At 44.2% G+C, this 21895-nt stretch overlaps 1 protein-coding gene across 22 annotated transcripts in view; it reads left to right on the plus strand.

Annotated features, from left to right (window-relative positions):
• The window catches only part of CELF2 (CUGBP Elav-like family member 2), an 871667-nt gene that overhangs the window by 695181 nt on the left and 154591 nt on the right, over window positions 1-21895 (plus strand). For 18 of the 22 annotated variants that reach the window (XM_025397815.1, XM_025397819.1, XM_025397825.1 and 15 more), the window contains one exon: window positions 2633-2829. In XM_025397815.1, the coding sequence (XP_025253600.1) occupies window positions 2652-2829 (178 nt within the window). In that variant the 5' untranslated portion in view covers window positions 2633-2651. Of the gene's footprint in view, window positions 1-2012; window positions 2456-2632; window positions 2830-21895 lie in introns of those variants that run through there. The other 4 variants (XM_025397823.1, XM_025397816.1, XM_025397824.1 and 1 more) reach the window with 1 other exon arrangement.

Here is a 21895-nt window from a genome sequence, read left to right on the forward strand (position 1 = left end):
TCGGCTATCCCCGTTTAACTGATGAAGAGTCTGAAGCCCAAAGTAGCACATTTAGGAGGGGGTGCTGCCAGAACTCAGAGCCCCTGTGCCACACTGCCTCTAGATGAGAGGTCTCCAGGCATCAGTGAAGCATGGCTCATGGGAGGAAAGACATATGTACACTAGCCACATACAGGCCAGAGGCATGAGGCATTGGCTGACTCCTCTATTTCCCTTACTTGATGCATCTTGGTGAGTTTATATTTTTCAAGAAAGAATAAATGGCCTCTTATTTGCAGAAGCATTGAAGACTGCTTGCTCTAGAATTCTGAGTTCAGACACTAGAACTAGTACAATGCCACTCCGTTCTCCATTGTGTTACCTTCTGCGCTCCGCAGATGAGGCGCAGCAGCCCAATTTTTTCAGCTTCTCTTTTCTGTTAGCCGAGACCCGTGGCAATACTTTCCTCTTTTCATTCTAGCTGGTTGTCAACAGCGGTAACCACAAGTCTTTCCTGTCCCAGAAATAAGTCTTGCCACACTCTCAACCCCCGACAGGGTGTGAACATGACATGCTGTACTGCGAGGGGCTCCTCCGCCTCTGCCCCACCGCAGCCACAGACCCACAGGGTTCAAGTGTTGATTGAATTCTCAAAGAGCGATTTAAAAAGGATAGGTGCACAAGAACTAGATAAACAATCTAGCTCTAACATAAACAAGCATTACATTACACCAAAATTGTTGAGAGAAGATTTTGTACTCAATATTTTATTCAGCAGAACATTTTTTGTAACAATAAGGTTGATTAGAGCAAGCTCTGAAAGTGCTTCAAGTTAGACAGTCTGATTGTTTATTTCAAGGATAAAAAATAAAGTGGTAAAATAGGGGGATGTGAAGAAGTAGAAATTGAAGCCAGGACCTAGCGAAGAGTATTTGACATCACTTTGCTCTCCAGGTTCAATCTCATTCAGGATTTTTCCTTACCATAGGGTTTTGGCTTTTTAGCCACGAGTATCTTGTTTTTAGAGGCTTAGGACCATCCTAGACCCACAGCAGATTTAAAGTGCTCTGATGGTGTATTTGTCTGATGGTTCATTTTAACCAAGTAGGTAGCTCTCTGTAAGATCTTTGTCTACCTTCTTAGTAGTACCAGGAAGCTACGGTGAAATCATGTCTGGCCCTTGCAGTTTAGTATTAGTTAGCATGTCCCCTTTCTGACCTCTCTGCTTCTTGGGGTGGGGGTACTCATGGAGGAGGCTCTGTAGGGGCAGCGTCTGCCTGCTTTGTTTCGGCGCCTTCTATTTTCACAGGCTGAGAAGCTGGAGCAAGCGCGCAGTGCTGCAAATGAGTGCTGCCGAGAGGCATTCAGCCTTGTCACTTGGCAGAGTAGCTGGGTTTGGGGTATATTTGGGGCGGGGGTGGGGAGCACAAAAAGGGTATGTGGTTTTGCTTTACTATTTATTCCTGCTCAAAAGGGGTGGGGGCAAGTAAAAAAGAGACATGTCTTCATCATCGTATTACTCGATGGTGACTAGACGTGCAGGCTGTATACAGCATTCTCTTCCAAATGGGGATTTGGGAAACAGCGTTGAGGAGGACTGATATGCAAAAGCTTATGGTTGTGCTCTCTGTCAGCCCCAAATATTTACTGAAGCTGGGAGAAGAAAAGGCAGACTTTCTTTTTTTCTCTCCCAAACGTGTGATTGTTTAGAACTCAAGTGCAACATCTGGAAGTCAGATATACAGAGAACAATTTATGGAGTGTGAGAGATTTGAAATATTCAGTGTCTTTTAGTGGGAACTCAACTTTCTGGGGCTGCTTTTTTTTTTTTTTTTTAAGCCAGCACAAAGCAGGCAATTCTGAGATCTCCTTTGCCTCTCTGAATTAAACCCTTTGTGCCTGGGTCCCATAAACAATGTGCTTTTTAAAGGGGAGCCCCCTCCTAGCTCCGGCCTTTTTCTCCGGCGTGGGCAGCCAATCAGCTGCGCGGAGCTGCATAGCTGGACCGCTTTCCATTCTGAGTAGCAACAACGTACTAATTTGATGCACACATGGATGCCTCGCGCACTCTGCAAATTCATCACCCGCATCTTGCATTAGTCATCTGACGGACTGCCAAGTGTTTCATTTTCTTTCCATGTGACTTTATTATTACCACCTCTCTCCTCTCTTCCAAAAACCTCCCAAAAAGGGCGGCGGGGTGGGGGGCGGGGCAGGGAGAGGGCGAGAAATCCAGCAGACATCTAGCTCTGCTTTCTTTCCCAGCCACAGACAGGGTAGGGCTGATAATGCACTGATGCGTTGATGGCAGCCTTGCAGAGCTAGACCTACACTTAACTTGCAGCTGCCTCCCGAGCCTCCAAGATGTCCACGCCCTGGGTGACAGGCGGCGGGGCGCTGCCCTGTGCTCCCCCGGCTCTGCTCGACAGCAGCACGCAGTGAGAGCCTCGCCGCCGCCGCCGAGGAGCAACTCATGGTGCCTCTGCTTTGTTTTAGTTCATCAAATTTCTACGACTCATTAGGCACTTTGCCACTGCTCTTCTTCCTCCTCCTTCCGCCTCCCCGCCCCCCCGCCCCCCAACCCCCACTATTTTTTTCTTCCTGTCCCTCATCGTGCCGCCCTAACTCTAGCTCCCGGTTCCGTTTTTGACAGTAACGGCACAGCCAACAAGATGAACGGAGCTTTGGATCACTCAGACCAACCAGACCCAGATGCCATTAAGATGTTTGTCGGACAGATCCCCCGGTCGTGGTCGGAAAAGGAGCTGAAAGAACTTTTTGAGCCTTACGGAGCCGTGTACCAGATCAACGTCCTCCGGGATCGGAGTCAGAACCCTCCGCAGAGTAAAGGTACAGAGCGCGGGGCGGGGGTCGCCAGGCGTCCAGGTGGGCGTCGCGGGGCGCTGGGGCAGCCCGAGCGCCCAGCCTGCTGGAGGGCGGGCGGGCAGGCAGGAGGGCTGGAAGCAGCCGGTGCTGGCGGCCTCTGTGCTCCAGGGGCTGCTCCCGGCTCCTCCCCGCACCCCCGCCCGCCCGCCCGCCCGCCCGCCCGCTGGGACAGGTTGGAGGCGGGAGGGAGGGACCGAGGCAGGGCGGGAGCGCAGAGGCTCGGTCCAGGCGCGTGATCGCTCCCGGGAGGTCACTTTCTAGGCAGCGCAGCCTCTGCTTGGGCGGGGTGGCTGCTTCTCCGAGGAATCGCGTTTCTCAGCCTTGTATTTCAGGACCTAACTCTGCCCACCCTTACGTGCCCGGGATTGCCCATGTCATTACAATTGCATTTCGCTTTTCCATAGCCTGTGGGGACCTCGAAGTACCTTATACACAGTTAATGATGCCACTGGTGCGAGGGAGAAAAGGCTCCCTTGAAGGAGGGACACCCATTCCTGGGGGTCAGGTGGGGACCATGAGGTAAATCTGCCTTTTGGAGCTGGGAGCAGCACCCTAGCGGCCTGACATAGTTAGGACACCACAAATGCTTAGGGTTACACCCTTATCAGTGTTGAGATGAAGGTGTAGGATCCTGGTGGTTGTGAACTGCCTCCATTTTAAGATGACGGTGATGGGGGGCAGTGGGTGCCGTTAATGAAACAGAGACCTGGAAACCATTGTGAGGGGTGGTGCTCCTGTGCCCTGGAGTCTTACTTTGTAAGCTCTCCGCAGACCGAATTTAATATATCTACTCTACTGCTGCCACTTGGTCTCTGTTGCTGTTTTAACCTTCTTGCTTTAGTAAATTTTTTTCTTTCTCTGTTCTTGATCTCTCAGTCTCTCTGCTGAGGAGTCCTCTGTTGTTCTGTGGGCCTCACAGTTTCTTTTGCTCTGTGCCTTGGTGTTTCTGTCTGGCATGTTATTTTATTTCTATGTTGCTTCTCCTAAGACCTCTGAAAGCATCACTTGGCTTATATATACACTTTGGTTGGGTACATGAACATTGGCACATACTTTTTTCTCTAAGCCTTTTCCTTACTGGCAAGGTGAAAGGATAGAACTAGGAAATCTTTAAGACTGACATTCTGTGACTCCGAGAAATGCTGGGCTGCTCCTCTTGTTCCCTGTCGTTGCCAGGGTCTGGCAGGACTTTGGAAGCCTCTTAAGGAACTGAGGAGCCCCTGGCCAGTACTCCTTTTAGGAAGGTGGACATGCATGTCTTCAGAGTGTGTTTGTAACACTCTAGTTTTCCAAACATAGTAGCAAGGTTGTTACAAAAAGCACATAGAATGTTGTCACCACAGACTTGATTGTCCCATTATTTGAAACAGAAAAATCAGGTAACTGAAAATCTGCAGATTTTTAAACTTCACAAATGAGAGCAATATTAAATACCTTTATTGGACATATTCTCATACTGGTTACCTACATGTTTGCCAAATGGAGATGACTAGAGTTTGTTTTAATGCTTCCATGGTATGCTATTGAGGAAAGACAATAGACTAGAGCTAAGAAAAATTAATAAATTTAAAAATAACCAAATAAGGGCTCTCTCACCAGCCAGAATGCCACCCAGGGAAAACTAGACCAGAGGCAGTAAACTATGCTTTAGAGAAATAACCACAATTTATCCTTGACCAGGAAAATGTGACTCCAAATGTTGGTTTATCAGCATTTTTTAAAATTACGTTTGACAGAGTGTCAGAGCTCACTTACTGTTACGGTGCCTGCTTCCGGGACTTTCGGCCGTGGAATACATGTGTCTTACCTTGGCCAAAAAGGCCTTTTTCCCAGTCAGGTACATACCTGTGTGTAGCCTAGTTATTCTCCCATTGTCTCTCTCTTGCCCAGATGTTCCTATGAGCAGCAGTTTCTACCTGCCTATATCTGAGACTATACATTTTGTTGACTTCTATTCACTGTATCTGATTACTAATTTGGCGAAAATAGTTTACAGAAGCCCACGGTCTGCAGAAGGAGAAGGGAGGCCCGATGAGGGAAGTTTTTTTGAGTACATGCCGTGTATCTCAGACCCTTTGTCAGGAGCTTTACATGTGTTCTCATTTTGTCATTACCAAAATCCAGAAGGTAGGTGGTGGTAGTCACATTTTACAGATGAGGAAACTGAGGCTCGTAAGAAGTTAAGAAACACAGCCCCGTTTGCCCAGCTGTGAAGTGACAGAGTGGAGATTTGGACATGGTCCTTCTGTCTTCATGGACTACACCATTTTGTGTCTCCATGAGGTGACACTGCAGAGCAGCTGTGTTGTGCTGTGTTGCAGGGCTGGGTCAGGGGCAGTCTCCTTTACTTAAGTGTTCCCCAAGTGAAAGGAAGAAATTTCAGTCTTTAAGAATGAGTTGATTTCATTTGTGTCTTTGTGTTTAGTTTTTATACTCAGGGGTTTAGATTGTACATCAGTCCCACCTCATGATATCATGGGGTAGGAGTTAGAGATGAAATCATTCAAATCTTACCTTTGGAAATACAGGTCAATTCCCATTACTGTGAACTCCAAGTCTCACATCAAATATTGCTTAAAGTATGTGGGCTGTCAGCCAAAGCTTGAAAGAGCTTTTGTTATACAGACATCTCTGTTGTCAAGGTATTTGTCGTGATGGGATTTGAGCTATATAATGACATTGCTCTCCGAGGATTACAGCCCTTAGCCGCTTACCTAGAGAGAGCGACAGCCCCCACTTTCTTCGTGTTGATATGTATGCATGCCATTATTATTTTGCCTGTTTACATGTAAAATAAGACCTCACATTTACTTTGATTCAGACTTTGTCAGCAGAGTACAATTATCATGTTTTCACAGGGCTGATGTCAGAGTCTCAAAAACTAGAATTACTGGAAGTGGTTTGGGTTATGTGAGTGAGGCTTTTGGAGGGACCTTGATTCATGGCCTTTCCCATGTTGATGGTCCCAGGCAAAGAGACAGTCAGTCTGTTACCTAATCCTGGTGAATTAGATTTTCCCCCTCACTTTCAATTTCACTTTTGTTTGGTTGTGAGGCACAAAAACTTGGTCATACTTGTGAAATCATCCTTTCAGGGTTCAAGCCTGAGATACCTATATTCTCACTGTAGGGGCATGTATTGACCAAGCAGGCTAAGTAACTCTGGGGACTCTGGCTCAGTAAACTCTCTCCCCCTTGAGGACTTTGGAAGAGTGTGTTTTATTCAGGGTTCATCTGTTTCGTCTATAGATCGTGAGCAATACCACAGAGAGTTAAGAACATGGCTTCTGAAATTGGAGAACCCTAAATTTAATTTCTGGCTCTGCTGCTTCCTTGCTACGGGCCTTGGGCATGTTACTTAATCACATCTTAAAGTGGAGGCGGTCCTTGTAATGTTGCTGTGTGATCAGGTGATGTGCTCTCCACAGTGCTAGGATACAATAGGAGCTGGTTAGGGCGGTCATGATGATCATAGTTGTTATTATCTTCATCAATGTGTCTAAGAAAAAAACTCGTAACAGGGACAAGAAGGCATGTCCACAGGTAACTCTCATATGAAAGAACATGAGCTAAGAGTAAATGAGTAAGAAAGAGATGGGCTTACTGGAGCCATGGAAATTGAGCAAAGAAATGAATAATTCGCAGCTTATGGGAGAAGAAAAAGATGGCATCTTTACCAAATCTTGAAAACAATAGTAGGATTTCAGTAAGTAGTCTTGATGAACATTACAAATGGATGGACTGGGCTGCTTCAGGCATGCAGGTGCGGAAGTGCAGGGCAAATTCTGGGAACTGTGAATTCTCCCACAGTTCAGAGGAAATGGGAAATACATGACATGAAATAGAGGAAGGGAAGGTCACGAAGCCTAGAGCTATAGGCTAGAGCAGCTCTTAGCAGGCCTTCATTCCCAGGCTGAAGGATTTAAAATTCCCTTGTTAGACTATCAAGGCTCTAGGAATATTTTCACAATAAGAGGCTTAGAGGCTGGTGCAGTGTGTTGACTTGGGTTGAGGTCAGGATGTCTTCTGTCATGGGAATGGAAGGGGAGGCTGAGGGACGGATGTGACAGTGGAAGGAAGAGGACTTGATAACTAAATTGGGTCAGTGATGACCAGGAGGCTTTGGCTTAACTGGGAGAATTGGGAGCACAGTCATCAGTGGTGGGAATGGAGGAGAGGAGCATTACGTTCAGTTTTGATTGAGTTGAGTCTGCAGTGTCACAGAAGAGTCAAGGATGCAGCGCTAGAAAAGCCATGGGATTTGGTGACTGGGAGGACCCGAGAGCATTTCAGAAGAAGGGTAGAGGTTGTGGGGAAAGGAAATGCATGGATATATGTGTGGGTTGTGAGTGTAGATGTGCCTTTCTAGTAGTCTGGCATGATGGGAGAGGAAGCTTAGGCATGCAGTTGGTTTGTTCAGCAAATGATAAGTTGTACAGCAAAGGAGATTGTGAAAATGTGAGGTAGCCATGACTCTGCCTCAGGCCTGTGAAAGGGTGGGAAGATACTTCATTTGAGACAGGGGCATTCAGGAGGAAGCAACAACACAAAGTTTCAGAAGTAGGAGACACTTCATACAGGCACCTGCCCTCAGTCTTCTCAGTAAATCGGAAATTTCTTAAGTCTCAGTGAATTAAAGACTTAAAAGGAGTGGAAAAGGTTGAAAATGACTGCTTTGGGAAATTGGGTGGAGAGTGGTAGAACTGTAGAAGAACAGGGAGAGGCCGGTCACACTTAGATCATGTCCATCTGGAGTGGGCCCTGATGGTTGTGGTTCTGGGACTGTTTATACCTGAGTGAGGAAAGAAACAGAGTTCTAGAGAACCGGGAGTTGGAGGTGATCAATGCAGACATCATAGAAGGCCAGGAAGGGTAGCAGATGTGCTAGAATGTTCTCTCGAAGGTCTGAAGTAGGGAAGCTGGTAATGCTGAAAGACAGCTTCTGGTCCAGGAGGAGGAGGAGGAGGAGGAGGAGTTGAAGGGTTGGCAGTTGAGGTTCAATGGGAGAAGTTGGCAGATAAGGAAATTGTGTTCCAGCGAGACCATACTTGGAACCTAGAATCAGTAGATAAATTATGTGCTTTGGATCATCGCTCTCTTAATGTGTTAGTTAATCAGAGTTACAATCCGAGATCATAGCACCCTGAGAAAGCGTGTTCTATAATGAACACTGTTTAAATTTTTCTAAACTTAAATGGTTAGATACTGTCATTCTGATTTTATGGAAATGAAAACTGAGTGATAGATTTAAATCACTTGGCATTTGAGATTAGAAGGTAGGAAGAGCACCTTAGACCTAACCAAATGTCTTGTTGATCACATTTTACTGGGCTCTCTTCTGGCAACTTCTCAGCTCAAAAAGAAATAGAAAAGGGAAGTGGCTTTTGTTGACTATCACTACGTACCAAAGGAAAAACTTCCTTTTTTCTTGCAGTGTGTTGGGAGGTCATGGCATAACTGCTGTGCACCTGCAGCCCAACAGTGCTGCAAACCAGAGCTTTCTGGATAAAACAGAAATTGCATTCATGACTCCTTTGGGAAGGGTTATTACCTTAAGTTTCACAAGAGCAGCCTTTGTGGGGATTATGATGCTCTTGCTGTTTCAGCCTCGTCTTGGTCAGGCTGCAGTGAGGGTTACACTGGGGCTGGCCCAGCTGATCTTAGAATAGGGTGATTAGTTGTTTCTCTCTATCTTAAAGGCTTTACTTCAGTTTTCAGGAAGTCAATAGTAAAGTCTTAATTTGTCTCAATCTCTGTCTAGTTCAGTACAATGGAAAAGTTTCTTGAGAATCAGACTAGACTGCTGGGGAATGAACAGGAAGAAGGAAACAGGAACAGGAGAAGCATAAAGACACCAAAGACTAACTTTACTAATTTCAGAATTGGGCCGAGGGTAGCCCTAAATCCAGAAGTTTCTTCTGTGCGATGGTAGAGTGAGGGTAGGCCCTGGAGAAAAGGACTTAGTACTGGTATTTATCATGGCCAACTTGTGCAGAGAATGAGCCTTGCTTTCTTTATCCATGAAGTAGAAATAATACCCACTTCCCAAGTTGCTTTACATGTTCACTAAGATAACAAATGTGTGAGTGCTGCTGGCATGGTCTAAAGAGGGTTGATTATCTTACAAACCATTTGTTTCTTCTTTAAAATGTTAAAGGTTTGTAGGGAACTCCCTTGGCCGCTTTATGGAGGACTGGAGTGGGGAGGGTCATTTTCATGTTTCACGCCTTTCCTTTCTTCCTAAAAACATGTCAGAAACTTCACTTAAGTAATAGAAGGACCTGGGAGCCCGTTTGTTTAAGCAATGTTATCTTGAAATCAGGAATTAAGAAAGAATTCAAACTGCAGGAAGATGAACCTACACTGCATTTTAATGCATGCAAGTAGGGAATAGGATTTCTGTCCTACATTTCTCGAAAACCAGGGTCACTGCCCTAGATTTTCTGGGACAGCCCCGGTTTTGGTGCTGCCTCGATGGCCCACAGGAAGGGCATCTCATCCTGAATTAATGTTATGTTAACAGAAGGCTCTGTGTTACTTACTGTGACATCCTTTCATTGTTGGCTGACCGACCTATGGGACAAACATAAAATGCAGCCAGAATTTTTATATTCATGCAAGCGGAGGATCCTTATCGCATCCTTGTGAAAGGTGGCTTCACTGCCTACATCATACATCTATATTAAAAGATATAACAATTCATTTTATGAAATGCAATTTTAAAATATTTTGACTGATACTGACTCTAGCCATTGTGCTGATTGAGATAAAGCCAGGGACAAAGGTTAAATAAGCCTCCTTTAAGTTATAGGAAGAAGGATTCCCTTTAAATGCCCCATACTCTGGTGATGCCGAGACTGTGCCCGTCAGTCACAGTGCTGAATTTCTGTGACTTCTATCAAAGGGCAGCGTCTACCCTGGCAGATAATACCTCTCATGGGTACATTTTGATCCTTACATCTCTGGAGAGAAGAGGAGGAAGAAGGGGAAGGAGGGAGACAAAAAAAGACCGACAGAGCGAGCTAATATCAAAGAAGAAAAGAAATTACTCATGGCTGCTTTTAACCATTTTGTTTTCTTCTCTTCTGTCTGGGACATTAAGACTTCAGCTAGTCCCCAGTCATCTTTTCCCCGGTAACTTTGCTTTTCTGGAATTAAAGTAGCAGAAGAATAAAGAAAACAGGCGCTGGATGAAAGGAGAACAGACTTCTTTGGTAGAAATGTGACATGAAAAGAAAACCCAGGGTTTCGCGGCTTCTGTTTGAATCCCTCCAGCACGTATTGCAGGTTGATTGAAAAAGTAAAGTCTAGGTGATCTCACAATTTGCATTTGCCACTGAGTGCATGTCTAGGTTGCCTGTCTAGAAGCCTCACTTGCCTTTTTATTTGCACCCAGCAAGAAAAAGATAGCTCCCCACTAGAGATGCCTTACCATCAGTCACCCAGTTGTACCACTCTGGCTACCATACCGTGGGACATTGGGCAGCCAGTCCTTTGGAGAGGACAAGTCCAGTTTCCTGGCCAGAAGGAGAGGTGCTCTCAACAGGGTGATGCTGTTAGTTGCTCTGAAGCACACACACATTGCCTCAGAGCTGCCTTAGCATGACCTACCTGCCCTTCCTCGCTTTCTCTCCAGAGACCCCAGATAATCAGGCGTTCGGGTTGAAAGGTTTACTTGCTGCCTCCTTCATGCTCTACTTCTAATGAAAGTTTAAAATTAACCATAGTTAAGTTATATTTTAGAAGTGTTCAGAATTCTAGCATTAATTAAAAAATCATGACATACCTTTTGAAGAAGTTTATTATCTTGAATAATTCCAACCATGGTGAAATGTAAAACACCACTAGTATAATTAGTACCGCTTTTTGTATCTTATGTTAGTAGATTCTTAAAAGACTGAATTTTCATCCTTGGACATACAACCCCAGATTCTAACCTCATCATAATTTCACTGATTCTGAGGCCATCCATTCTCCTGCTTCATTATCTAATATTGGGTGGGCCAAACCTTCTGCAAGAACAGCTCACAGGCATGCGAGGGTGTGCAGCCATGAATAAGTACAGAATAATCATTATGATCTTCGAAACCATCAGAACCTAAGAAGAAATAGATAATTGGCCAAAAGGGAAAAAGTGGAAACTAGGCTAAAATAAGATGATTTAGCGACAGATTGACATGGGTTTATATATTCTGAAAATAGAAATAATGACGGTAATGTGTTGGGTTCTGAGACAGGAGAATTGAGGATGTTCCGACCCATACTGAGAGATTCCATGGGGAATCAGTCAGCCATAAGGTTATCTGAGTGATGTATATTAGGTGTAACACTAAGGAAATTTGTAGTGCACTAGACCTCTTACCTATATTAAAGAATCAAGGTCTTCAAATATGTCTTCAAATATTTCTACATTTGCCTTGATGAGTCGTTGTTACAGGGAAAGGAATGCAAGAAGAAAAAGGCATGTGTGAGCTGGTGGATTAGGCTGTACAGGAGTTTCTCAAAGCCTGAGTCACATAGACAAACACAAATAGCAAGCAGAGAAGTAAGTTTTGCTGTAAATGGAAAAAGGGGCTAGTTAGCTACACAGGGGAGTGCTGCAGTGATAAAGCCAGTGGGTCAGATGGTGAGGATGGCCTTGGAAACACTGCAAGGCCATGTTTTTTGGATCAGCATTTTTTTTCATTCTCTATGTAAGTGACAGACATGTTTCTAATCCAGTATCCACATTCCGACATTAATTCACACTGGAGAAACCCATAAGATACACTGTGGACAGTGATCAGTTTGAAGAATAAAGGAATATAATTTCTCTATTTCTACTGGAGGATCATAAATAGAAATTAGGGAGAAGAATCAAAGGGCCGAGAGAATATTCACTCAACACACGATGTAACTGACCCAGCATCTGATCATTATCAAATATGTTGGGCTATGTGGACTTTATTGCTTGTGTAGGACAAATTCTGCAGCTTTACCCGCATGTGGGTCAAGACCCGTCTCTTCATAGTAGTCTTCCAGCATCGTCTGCATTTACTAAGTTCATGAATTGCTGCTATTTTGTTGCCTTTTTAGCTTTAGGTGAAAAAAATGGTTCCCAAACTACTATAGTTTAATGGGAACTGCATCCTAGTCAAGTAAAGAAATACGCAAACATCAGGGATGGGGAGGAGCACAGGAAACAAGGCCTTCAACAAGCTAATGGTCAGAACTGCCACCCCCCCCCAATGCTAAACGTTCCCAATGATGCATCAGACACCAAGTGTTATGGAACAGGTAATCTGCCACTTTTCACAAAAAGCTTTTTAGCTCCTAACTAGGCCACTGTGCCTGATACTCGGAAACGTTGTTGAAGGATATCAAGGAGATGGAGGGAGTTCCAAAGGAGAGCAGCATGAATCGCAAAGGTCCAGGAAGGTGAGCCCACATGGAAAGGTCTAGGAGGTTAACTTAAAAGACCTGAGAGCATTGAGTCATGAGAATGAAAAGAGGGAAAGGCTGTAGCAAGACATTAAAAGGAGGGATTGTGTTCTCAAAAAAAAAGAGAGAATATGATTGAAGTTTTGAAGACGCTAAAGTGCAGAGTGAAGCTATATATAGATAAGCTCTTTCAATTAATGCTAAACCCTGGGATACTGCTGCTGATGTTTAAAACGTTGGAACGGCAGGCAACGTGTAGAGTTTGAGCCAAACTTTTACAGAGAAGAGGTGGTGAACTTAGAGCACGTTACGAAAGTTAAGGAGATGGTGAGGCAGCTCCCTCAGCAGTCCCCAGGAGGGGGCCTCTGGCCAGCTCTCGCATAGGCTTAATGCAGAGCCCTTTTGTAACAATGAGTTAAGGTGAGGGTAGCCTTCAAAGCCCTGGGTCCCTTTTAGTGTTGAACTGAATATAGAACAGAAACGATGAAAAATGTGGTGCTGGCAGCTGACACAGTGTTTACCAAAGCACCAGTCATGGGGCAGTAGACGCTTCTGGGTGCCTACTGTGTGCAAGGCATCATTCTTAGTGCTGAGAACATAAAGATGAGCAGACCATGTTCTTTGCCCCAGAAGGAGAGAAAGAATTGTCTGTAGTAAAGAGAGGAGAGCCACAATTCCCTTAAAATGTAAAACTGGCTTCAAGTTAGCCATGTCCGTTGCACATATGCATGCACGTATGTTTTCTGTTTAGCAGAGAATGCACTAAAGAGCATGACCATCCTGTTCTGTTCATATAATAAAGATGAAGTGAGAGAACATTAGAGGAACCAAAGCCATGTGATGGTACGCGTCTGACGTTTTTCCTTTCAGGGACATGCCGGAATCTCCTCTTTCCCCTTTTTCCCCTTTTTCTTCATTTGATTCCCCTCCCTATAGGGAGTTTAGGACAAGAAGAGGCTAAAGTTTCACTGAGCCTTTCTGAAGGTTCTCCATTAAATGCCAGGAAAGAAAGTGTGCAGGTCTCTTATTAGCATAATGAAGGCATCAGCATTGCATCAGGCTGGTCCTCGTACCCTTTTCCTTGTAATGGTGTTTGGTGTAGGGTCCTGAGGAAGAGCCGCCAGCCCCTACCTGATGGATCCACATCCCCTTGGCACCAGAGAGTGACCGATAGTGTTAACCGTCATAGGAGGCATGTATGTATGTGTGTAGAACTCTCACGTGTATTTTAAACTTTGCAATAGCCCAAAGTTAATTTGTTTCTTTGCCATTTGCTTATAGAATGTTGAATGTAAGTTGCCTAGGACGGTGCCTGGCATATAGTGGAAATTGAATAAAGGCTGCTAGGTGGTATAGACTAGATAGACTAGAAAACTGTACAGACGCAGACACTTTCAGATGTTCTCTTTGCCGCAGAGAGACCTTTCTGTGTGCTTTGTTCAAAGCTGACAGTGTGATTAAACTACCATCAACAAGACATTACTTTTGGGTAATTTTTTCAGCGTTTATCCCCATTCCTTTATCCCCTTTTCCATAGCCTCTTTTACTGCAAACTACACTCCGTTTGAAAGATGGTGGGTTGGCGTTAGAGTGGTGTTCTGTGGCCAGTGGAGGACGAAGCTTGCTCACTTTAATGCAGGATCTCTCAGCATCCTGTGCTAACTATTGGCAGAAAGGTTATTTCAGTGAGACGCTGGTTCCTTCTCACCCCTGCACCCTGCCTGGAATCACCCCTGGTTGCGGAAGCCTATATAGGGTAGCTCATTTGGACAACATATTGTTAAGATGGTTATTAGAAGACTCGCAACTTAGAAAAGGAAATAAACATGTTAATACTAGCTTTCGTAAATACTCCTCTCGAAAAAAGCACCGCTTTCTAAAAAATTCAGATTACTAAGGCATCCCCTACACAGAATGTTTAGTAGGGAGGTGCTAAAACTGATAGCAATTCTGAGTAAGTTTCTTCTCATGTAGTTAATGCAGCATAATGAAAGAAATAAAAGTCCTTATTTTTTTTACTTTCTGTGCTGCTGCTTAAATATTCTCCTTCGAGTCAGGTTAGCTTACCTTGGGTGTTTGTATTTTGTTGACTTATGTTTGCATGTGTTAATTTAAAAAAAAAAAGAATATTAGGTTATTAAAAGGAGGATATGAACCAAAATGTTGGCATGAATTAAGAAAAATCAGTGAAGAACCATTGCTTAATTTGTACACTTCCCTGCAGTGCTGGAAATGAACTTTTCCTTCGCATTCCCATGAGGCAGGGAGAAAACAGACCAGCATGGTTTCACTTTCCAGACGGAATGAAGTACCTCAACAGCAAAGAAGGAAATAGGGGCCTTCGTTTTTTAATCCTCTGTAAGATAGTCAAGGCTTGTCCAGTAGAAAGTTAGGTTTTGTAATAAGGAACCATTTTGCCCTTTCTGTTTAGGATTCAACAATTGCTTGTTGAGTTGGGGTGAAGATGCCGTGAACTCAGGAATGGCTGAGGAGGGCCTTTCTCTGCCTCCCCTACCCAGAGCATTCTCCCTAACCACGTGGTGGAGGCTGTGGAGAGGGCTGTAGGCAGTTGCAGTGCCCATCACTCTCTGGGTGAAGCCAGCACATCCTGGTGGTGGCCTTAGGCGACAGCCCTCGTGAGGCTCAGTAAGCCGCAGCCTAGATTGGAACAACGTGACTGCCTGGTAGGAGAAAGGAGACGACATCTGAAAGGAGGGTTTAAGGTGTTTGCAAAGGGGTCAGATCCCTACACACGAAACGCTGCGGTCACAGCTGTTGCCATGCTACCTGCCACGCACCCTGGCCTGTGTCAGCATGATGGAGTCGGCAACCTGGTTAGGCGCAAAGAGGAGATGCGCATTCTGTGCCCAGTCCTCGCTCCCCTTTGCCAACCGGGCTGCTGAGTATGATGCTCCCTTTGTGAAGTGGACATCTGTCTAATGGGAACTGGACGGTGACCACCAGTCCCTTTTACACAGGCCACCATACAGCTGCCAGGTGGCGCTGGCTCTTAGCTGTTCTGCAAGTCCAGCACGGGGTGTATTCAGCTCTAGAGGTGGCAAACCTGGAGCCCTTCCACCAGGCCCGCTCCCTGCAAAGGAAGTGCTTCCGAGAGCCAAGACTCGGCTCTAACCTCTGTGAAGGAAGAAAAAGACTTAGGGAAAGGTAATGAATAAATTAAAGACACACTTTTGTGATTGTATATTTTAGGCTTTCCTCTCTCCCTAATTGTGCTCTAATCTGTACTTAGGAGTACAGTTTTTTAAGTGGGACATGTCAGGCTTTTATGCCACAGCTTAAACTCCAAGGCAAATATATGTGTGACAGCTTAAGAGGCGAAAAGAAGAGTCTTCGTCAAATGGCAGAGTTTGATTGTTTAACCTAGACTAATCAGTCTTTGGAGGGCCTGCCACGTGTCTTCCAGACGGCTAGAATGCTCAGGAGATAAGAGTGGGCCTATCGCTCTGTGGCTTTCTCCCCCTGCATTAGCCGCAGAGCTGCGTGAGTCTATGAAAACCCATTGGTTGGGCTGCCCTAGCAACACAGAATGCTGTGCTGACACATACTCCGTCACATGTTTGCGATGAAAATGCTGTATTTTTAGAACACTTCAAAGTCAGGAAGCCGTTAAACCACACTGCATCCTCTCTTGCCCTCTGGCCACTTCCTCCACACCCCCAGGAACATTGCCCCCATTTCACAGAAAAGGAGCCTGAGACAAAGATTAAGTGATATTTTAAGCAAAGCCGATAACTCCAGGGAAAATTGCTGATCGAGTCTCGAAATCCAGCACATCCTTTGGAGTAATTTTTAATGCTTTCGCATCTTTTACCTAAGCCACGTGTGTTCCATATGACCTTAAATCTAAGCCCTAATATTGTATATGGAGTTCAGAAGACAACTTAGTCTCCCATTTTCTTTCCTGGCATTCATTCAAATAAAAATACGCACATAATACTGTTCTGTTTCCAAAAAAAAAAAAAAACCTTCATGCACACCTTGAAAATCTTTTAGAATTTATGACACTTATTTTCTTAAGTATCTTTATGCAAATAAAGATCAAAAGTCCTATGAGTTTACGTCGCTTGCTGAAGGACTGTATCTTTTGTATCTCTGAACTTCGTGTGCCTAGCTTGGTGCCTGGCGTGGAATAGCCATTGAAAATTAGCTGCAGATTGAATGAATCAAGTAAATGCTACCTCTCCCTGATTCACCACTAACTCACCCATTTTTACAGAGTTACTGTTCTGTGGAGCAGAGACATCCTTTTATTCATTTGTAGGACATGTGTTGAGAGCCCTACGTGCCACGCAGTGTGCAGCGTCCCAGGGATACAAAGATGAGTATTGGGACGTGATGGAGTGGAGTGGGGAACATGAGGGTGTGTGTGTGCCTGTGTTGGGGAGACAGCCTGTGACCGTCGTCTTTTCTTTCCTCACTGCCGAAAGCTCTGTGATCCTGTCAAGGTTAAGAACAACTGCGTTGTACAAACGGGGGAAGGAGGGTCAGAGCTGTCCAGCTCGTATAGCCTGTTGCCAGGTGCCTGCTGAAAATCAGGTCTTAAAGTAGCGAAGCTGACGTGGTGCAGGTAACAGTCGCACTCACCTCCAGTTCTCAAAATAGTCCTAAACCGAAAAATATTCACTCGGCCTCCCAGCCCCCTAGTCTTCTCTATCGGCAGACCCAGATATATAAGGCTGAGGTGTTTCTAATGTGAGGTTCTGTTAGCCTATTGGTACTCCTCAGTCGCTTGGGGCCAAAGAGGAAAACATAATAAAGAGAGTGCAAGAGTTTCTAAATTGTAAAACTCCACACCCATCTGAGCCATGATGTCTGTGGTTCTGTGCGTTTCCTGGTTTTGGTGAATCTCCATGTCTTGATTAGCTTTTGTCTACCCTTTGGCTACCAGATCAAATGCCACCTTCCCAGAAGGTGGCAACGGGAGTGAAAGGCAGTGAACCTAAAAGGCAGTGTGAGGTGGTGGTTGAGAACAGGGCGTTGGAGACTGGGTGCCTCTCCAGATCCCTCCTCCAGCACCGCTTCTGTGACCCAGACTAGGAATTGACTTCCCCACGCCTCTGCTTCCTCATCTGCAGGATGAACAGGGCTGTTGAGCAGAACCGTTGAGGTCGTGGAAGCAGAGCAGTGACAACGATGTCAGGACTTGGTAAAACCGAGACCATACTCAGGCTTCTCCTGATGAGGAAACCCAAGTCCAGAAATGTGAAGGGGGCCCTTCCAGGCTGACACTATCTCCCAGTGACTGCTCTGGGTATAGCCTGCCATCCGAACAAATTAGCCTCTCAGTGAAAGCAAGATCAGTTCTCACTAGTATTGACAATCATAGTAATAACTAGTATTTCTCTGGAGTACTCGCCATGGGCTAGGTCCTGTACATTATCTTGTTAAAATATATCCTCACAATAATCCTGTGAGATTAATACTACTTATGGTGCCCATTTTACAGAGAAGAAAACTGAAACTTAGCAAAGTAACACATCTAGGTATGTGGCAGACATGGGATGGATGGATGGATGGATGCATTTATTTAGTTATTTATTTATTTATTTAGAGACCAAGTCTTGCTCTGTTGCCCATGCTGGAGAACGATCTCGGCTCACTGCAAGTTCTGCTTCCGGGGTTCAAGCAATTCTCCTGCCTCAGCCTCCCTAACAACTGGGACTACAGGCAGCTGCCAGTACGCCCCGCTAATTTTTGTGTTTTTAGTAGAGGCGGGGTTTCGCCATGTTGGCCTGGCTGGTCTTGAACTCCTGACCTCAAGTGATCAGCCTGCCTCGGCCTCCCAGAGTGCTGGGATTACAGCGGTGAGCCATTGTACCCAGCCCAGACATGGAATTTAAACCTAAATATTTTGTTGGTAGCATCCCCACTTGTAGCCATGACATTGTCCTTGTTCTGGTTCCAGGGTTTCTGTAGTATGGAGCTGGGCACATCTCTCTGCCTGCTGTGATCGTCACACTGACGTTACCTCTCTCATTTCAAAATGAATACTCTTCTCGATTGTCAGTTGTCCTTGATGTCTCTGTATTCGTACCAGTTAGCACAGTGTGTGGTAACCAATAGGTGCTTAATGTTTGTTGAAGTACATGGAATTATTCCTTCAACACTCCTTGGATTTCTTGCTCCCATGCCTGAGTCTTGCCATCTCCTCTCCCTAGAGGTGTCATTTCTTCTTCCTGGTTCTGGTGGTTTCCATTCTGGCCTTTCAGCATCCAGTGCACGTGCCTTTGCATCCATAATGGCTCTTCCTCCTGGACACCCCAGCAGAGTCATGGCCTGCTCTGCTGAAATTCCAGTGACACTGTGTACCCCTGTCACTGTGCACAGTACTTTGTGCCATTCTGCAGTTGCATACGCATTTGTCATCTCAAGCTCTTAAGCTTCTTGCACTGGGGCTATTTTAGTCCATTGGTATACATTATAGGACCTCATCAAACTTATTACAGTACCTTAAAACAGTGAAGAACATTTGCTGATAGAGAGAATGCAAAGCATTCAAGAGAAAGGGACATTATTTTCCCACCAGCCCGTATCCTGCCTTGTTCTTCTTTTCCTTTTCATGGCACGTTGACATAGAACACCCCGTTGCATTCCTGGTTTTGAATCAGCTGGTGGGCACTCCATGGAGCATGAAAAAATATTGTTTCAGCTGAAGCAATGGAAGTAAGAGAATCATTTTAGGGTGTCACTGTAGTGTGAAAAGCTTTGACATTTAAAATAAAATAAGGAAGGAGAAAAACAGTTCACTCTGTCATTGGAGTCTCTTGCCAGCAAGGGCTCCGAGCCCTCTGAGCAGCGTGCTCACCTGAAACCCCGCCAGACTTACAGATGTTTCCTTTGGCTCCACTGTGAAGAACCACACTGCAGTTCACAGGAACAATTCCATTCTGGCAGGAACTGATGTAACCGGGGAGCGGGGCAGCAAACAGAGATGACTTCATAGGTCCTATCCCTCTCTACTTTCCTAGATCCCGTAGCGCACACTGCCCTTTGCCTTTGGGTTTTCATCCATCACTTTATTCACTTAGTGCCAAGACATACAACCCTTTTATGAGGCTACGAAAACTCCACTTAGCCAAGTGCATGTTTGGAACTCTAAGACAATAATATACTTTGCCCCTAGTTGTGATCCTAGAGCTTCCCTGAAGGTCGTGTGTAGGTGAATGGAACTCTTCCAGACTTGGATTTTCTTCCTTTAAGGACTTGGATTATAACATGGAGGAAAATTTATTTTTAGGGATCAGAGAAGAATTCGAGTCGAGAATAACGAGGAAGAGGTATGAAGAGAAAATTAGAGTGGAGGTTCCAAAGGCTAGTGTCTCTCACCTCTCCCGTACCACCCCCTGTTTTAAGCTGCCCCTTTTAATTAGACATTCTGCCAGCATACAGCTTGTCCAAAACCAAATGCATTATCTGCTCTTTGGTTGGCCCTATTGTGTTAACGGAACAGTCTTCCCTATTGTCGCCCAGTCTCAAAATTTTGGCATTATCCCTGACTGCTGCCTTTCCTTTCTTTCACATCCAAATCTTGTGAACTTGAGTTTTTTTAATACCGCCGTTTTGTCCATTTGCTATTGTCATCACCATTGGTGCCACTTAGAATATCAAAGGGTTTTTTTAACAGCTCTGTGGAGACATAATTGATATGCGGTAAACTTCACGTACTTAAAAGTATACAATTCGGTACATCTTAACATACGTATACACCTGTGAAACCATCACCACAGTCAAAATAACAAACACATCTATCACCCCTGAAAGCTTCTTCGCGCTCCTTGGCAATCCCTTCGGTCCTGGCTGCCCCGTGCCTCAATTACTGACCTACTTTCTGTTGTATGTGGTTTCCATTTCCTAGAATGTTACGTAACTGCAGCCATACAGCATGTGCTTTCTTGGATCTGGCTTCCTTTGCTCAACCTGATTCATCCATGTCATTCGTTGATTCCTTTTGATTGCTGAGTAGCATTCCATAGAATGGAGGTAGCTCAGCTCATCACCTCTCCTCTTGGTGAGCATTTGGGTTGTTGTCAATTTCTGAATATTTTAAACAAAAAGCTGCTGGGAACATTCATGTACAGGTATTTGTAAAGTCACGTGCTTTTGTTGCTCAGCTAGACACCTTAAGAGTGGAATGGCTATATCACAGAGTAGGTTTATATTGAACTTCTTAAGAAATTGCCTGTTTTCTAAAGGGATTGTACCATTTTACTTGCCTACCAGCAATATCTGAGAGTTTCATTCCTTCCACATTCTCGCCAACACTTGGTGTAATCAGTATTCCTAATTTTACCCCCTCTAATCTGTGTGTAGTGGTATGTCATTATGGTCTTAATTTTACTTTGCCTGATGGCTCATGATGCTAAGCATCTTTTGATATGTTTGATTCGTGTATATCTATCTTCAGTTCAGATCTTTTGCTCATTTTTTACTTGGGTTATTGCCTTATTGTTGAGTTTTGAGACTTCTGGATATGCTCTTTATCAAAGTACTTCCCTAGATACACGTTTTGCAAATATTTACTGCTAGTTTGCTTCTTGTTATCTCCTCATATTTTTTAAAAAGCAGTTTCTAATTTTGATGAAGCTGTATTTATAAATTCCTTCTTTTACTGATTGTGTGCTTTTGGTTTTATATCAAAGAAAACCTAACCCAAGGTCATAAAGTTTTTTTCTATATTTTCTTCTGGAAGTGTTATAGTTTTAGGCTTTACATTTTAGTCTTTGATCTATTTTGAGTTAATTTTTATATTCAGCATGAGTTATTTATTGAAGTTCATCTTTTTGCATGTGGATATTCAATTGTTCCAGCACCATTTGTCCTTTCTCCACTGATTGCTTTTGTACATGTGTCAAAAATCAGTTTTCTGTATATGTGTCAGTTTATTTAAAGACAGTCTGACCTGCTCCAGTGATCTTACTTGTCTATCTTTGCATCAGTATTACATGGCATTAGTTACTGCAACTTTATCACAAGTCTTGAAGTCAGATACTGTTAGTCTTCCAAATTTGTTCCTCATTTTCAAAGTTGTTTTGGCTATTCTGGAGTCTTTGTATCTCCCCATAAATTTTAGGATCAGTTGGACAGTTTTTACAATAAAAGCCTACTACAGTTTTTATAGGAAATGCATTGGATCTGTTCATCAATTTGGAGAAATTTGTCGTGACAAATTGAGTCTTCAAAACCATGAAGTGTTGTATTTCTCCACTTATTTAGGTTTTCTTTGATTTCTCTCACAAATGTTTTGTGGTTTGCCATGAACAGGACTTTCCATATCCCTTATCAGATTTATCCCTAGGTGTTTTGTATTTTCTGTGCTCTTCTAAATAATTTTATTCTATTTCCTATTTCCAATTGTTTGTTGCTAGCATATAGGAATACAATTGATTTTTGTGTATTGATTATGTATCCTACAACCTTGCTGAACTCATTCTAGTAGCTTTTTTAAAGAGTCTGTTAGATTTTCTATGTGGATGGTCATGTCATTTGCACGTAAAGACAGTTTCACTTCTTTTCCCATCTAGGTATTGTCTTTTCTTGCCTGCTTGCACTGGGCAAAACTTCCAGTATGGAGGTGAATAGAAATAGTGAGA

The sequence above is a fragment of the Theropithecus gelada genome, chromosome 9 (assembly GCF_003255815.1).
Source record: "Theropithecus gelada isolate Dixy chromosome 9, Tgel_1.0, whole genome shotgun sequence".
NCBI lineage: Eukaryota > Metazoa > Chordata > Mammalia > Primates > Cercopithecidae > Theropithecus > Theropithecus gelada.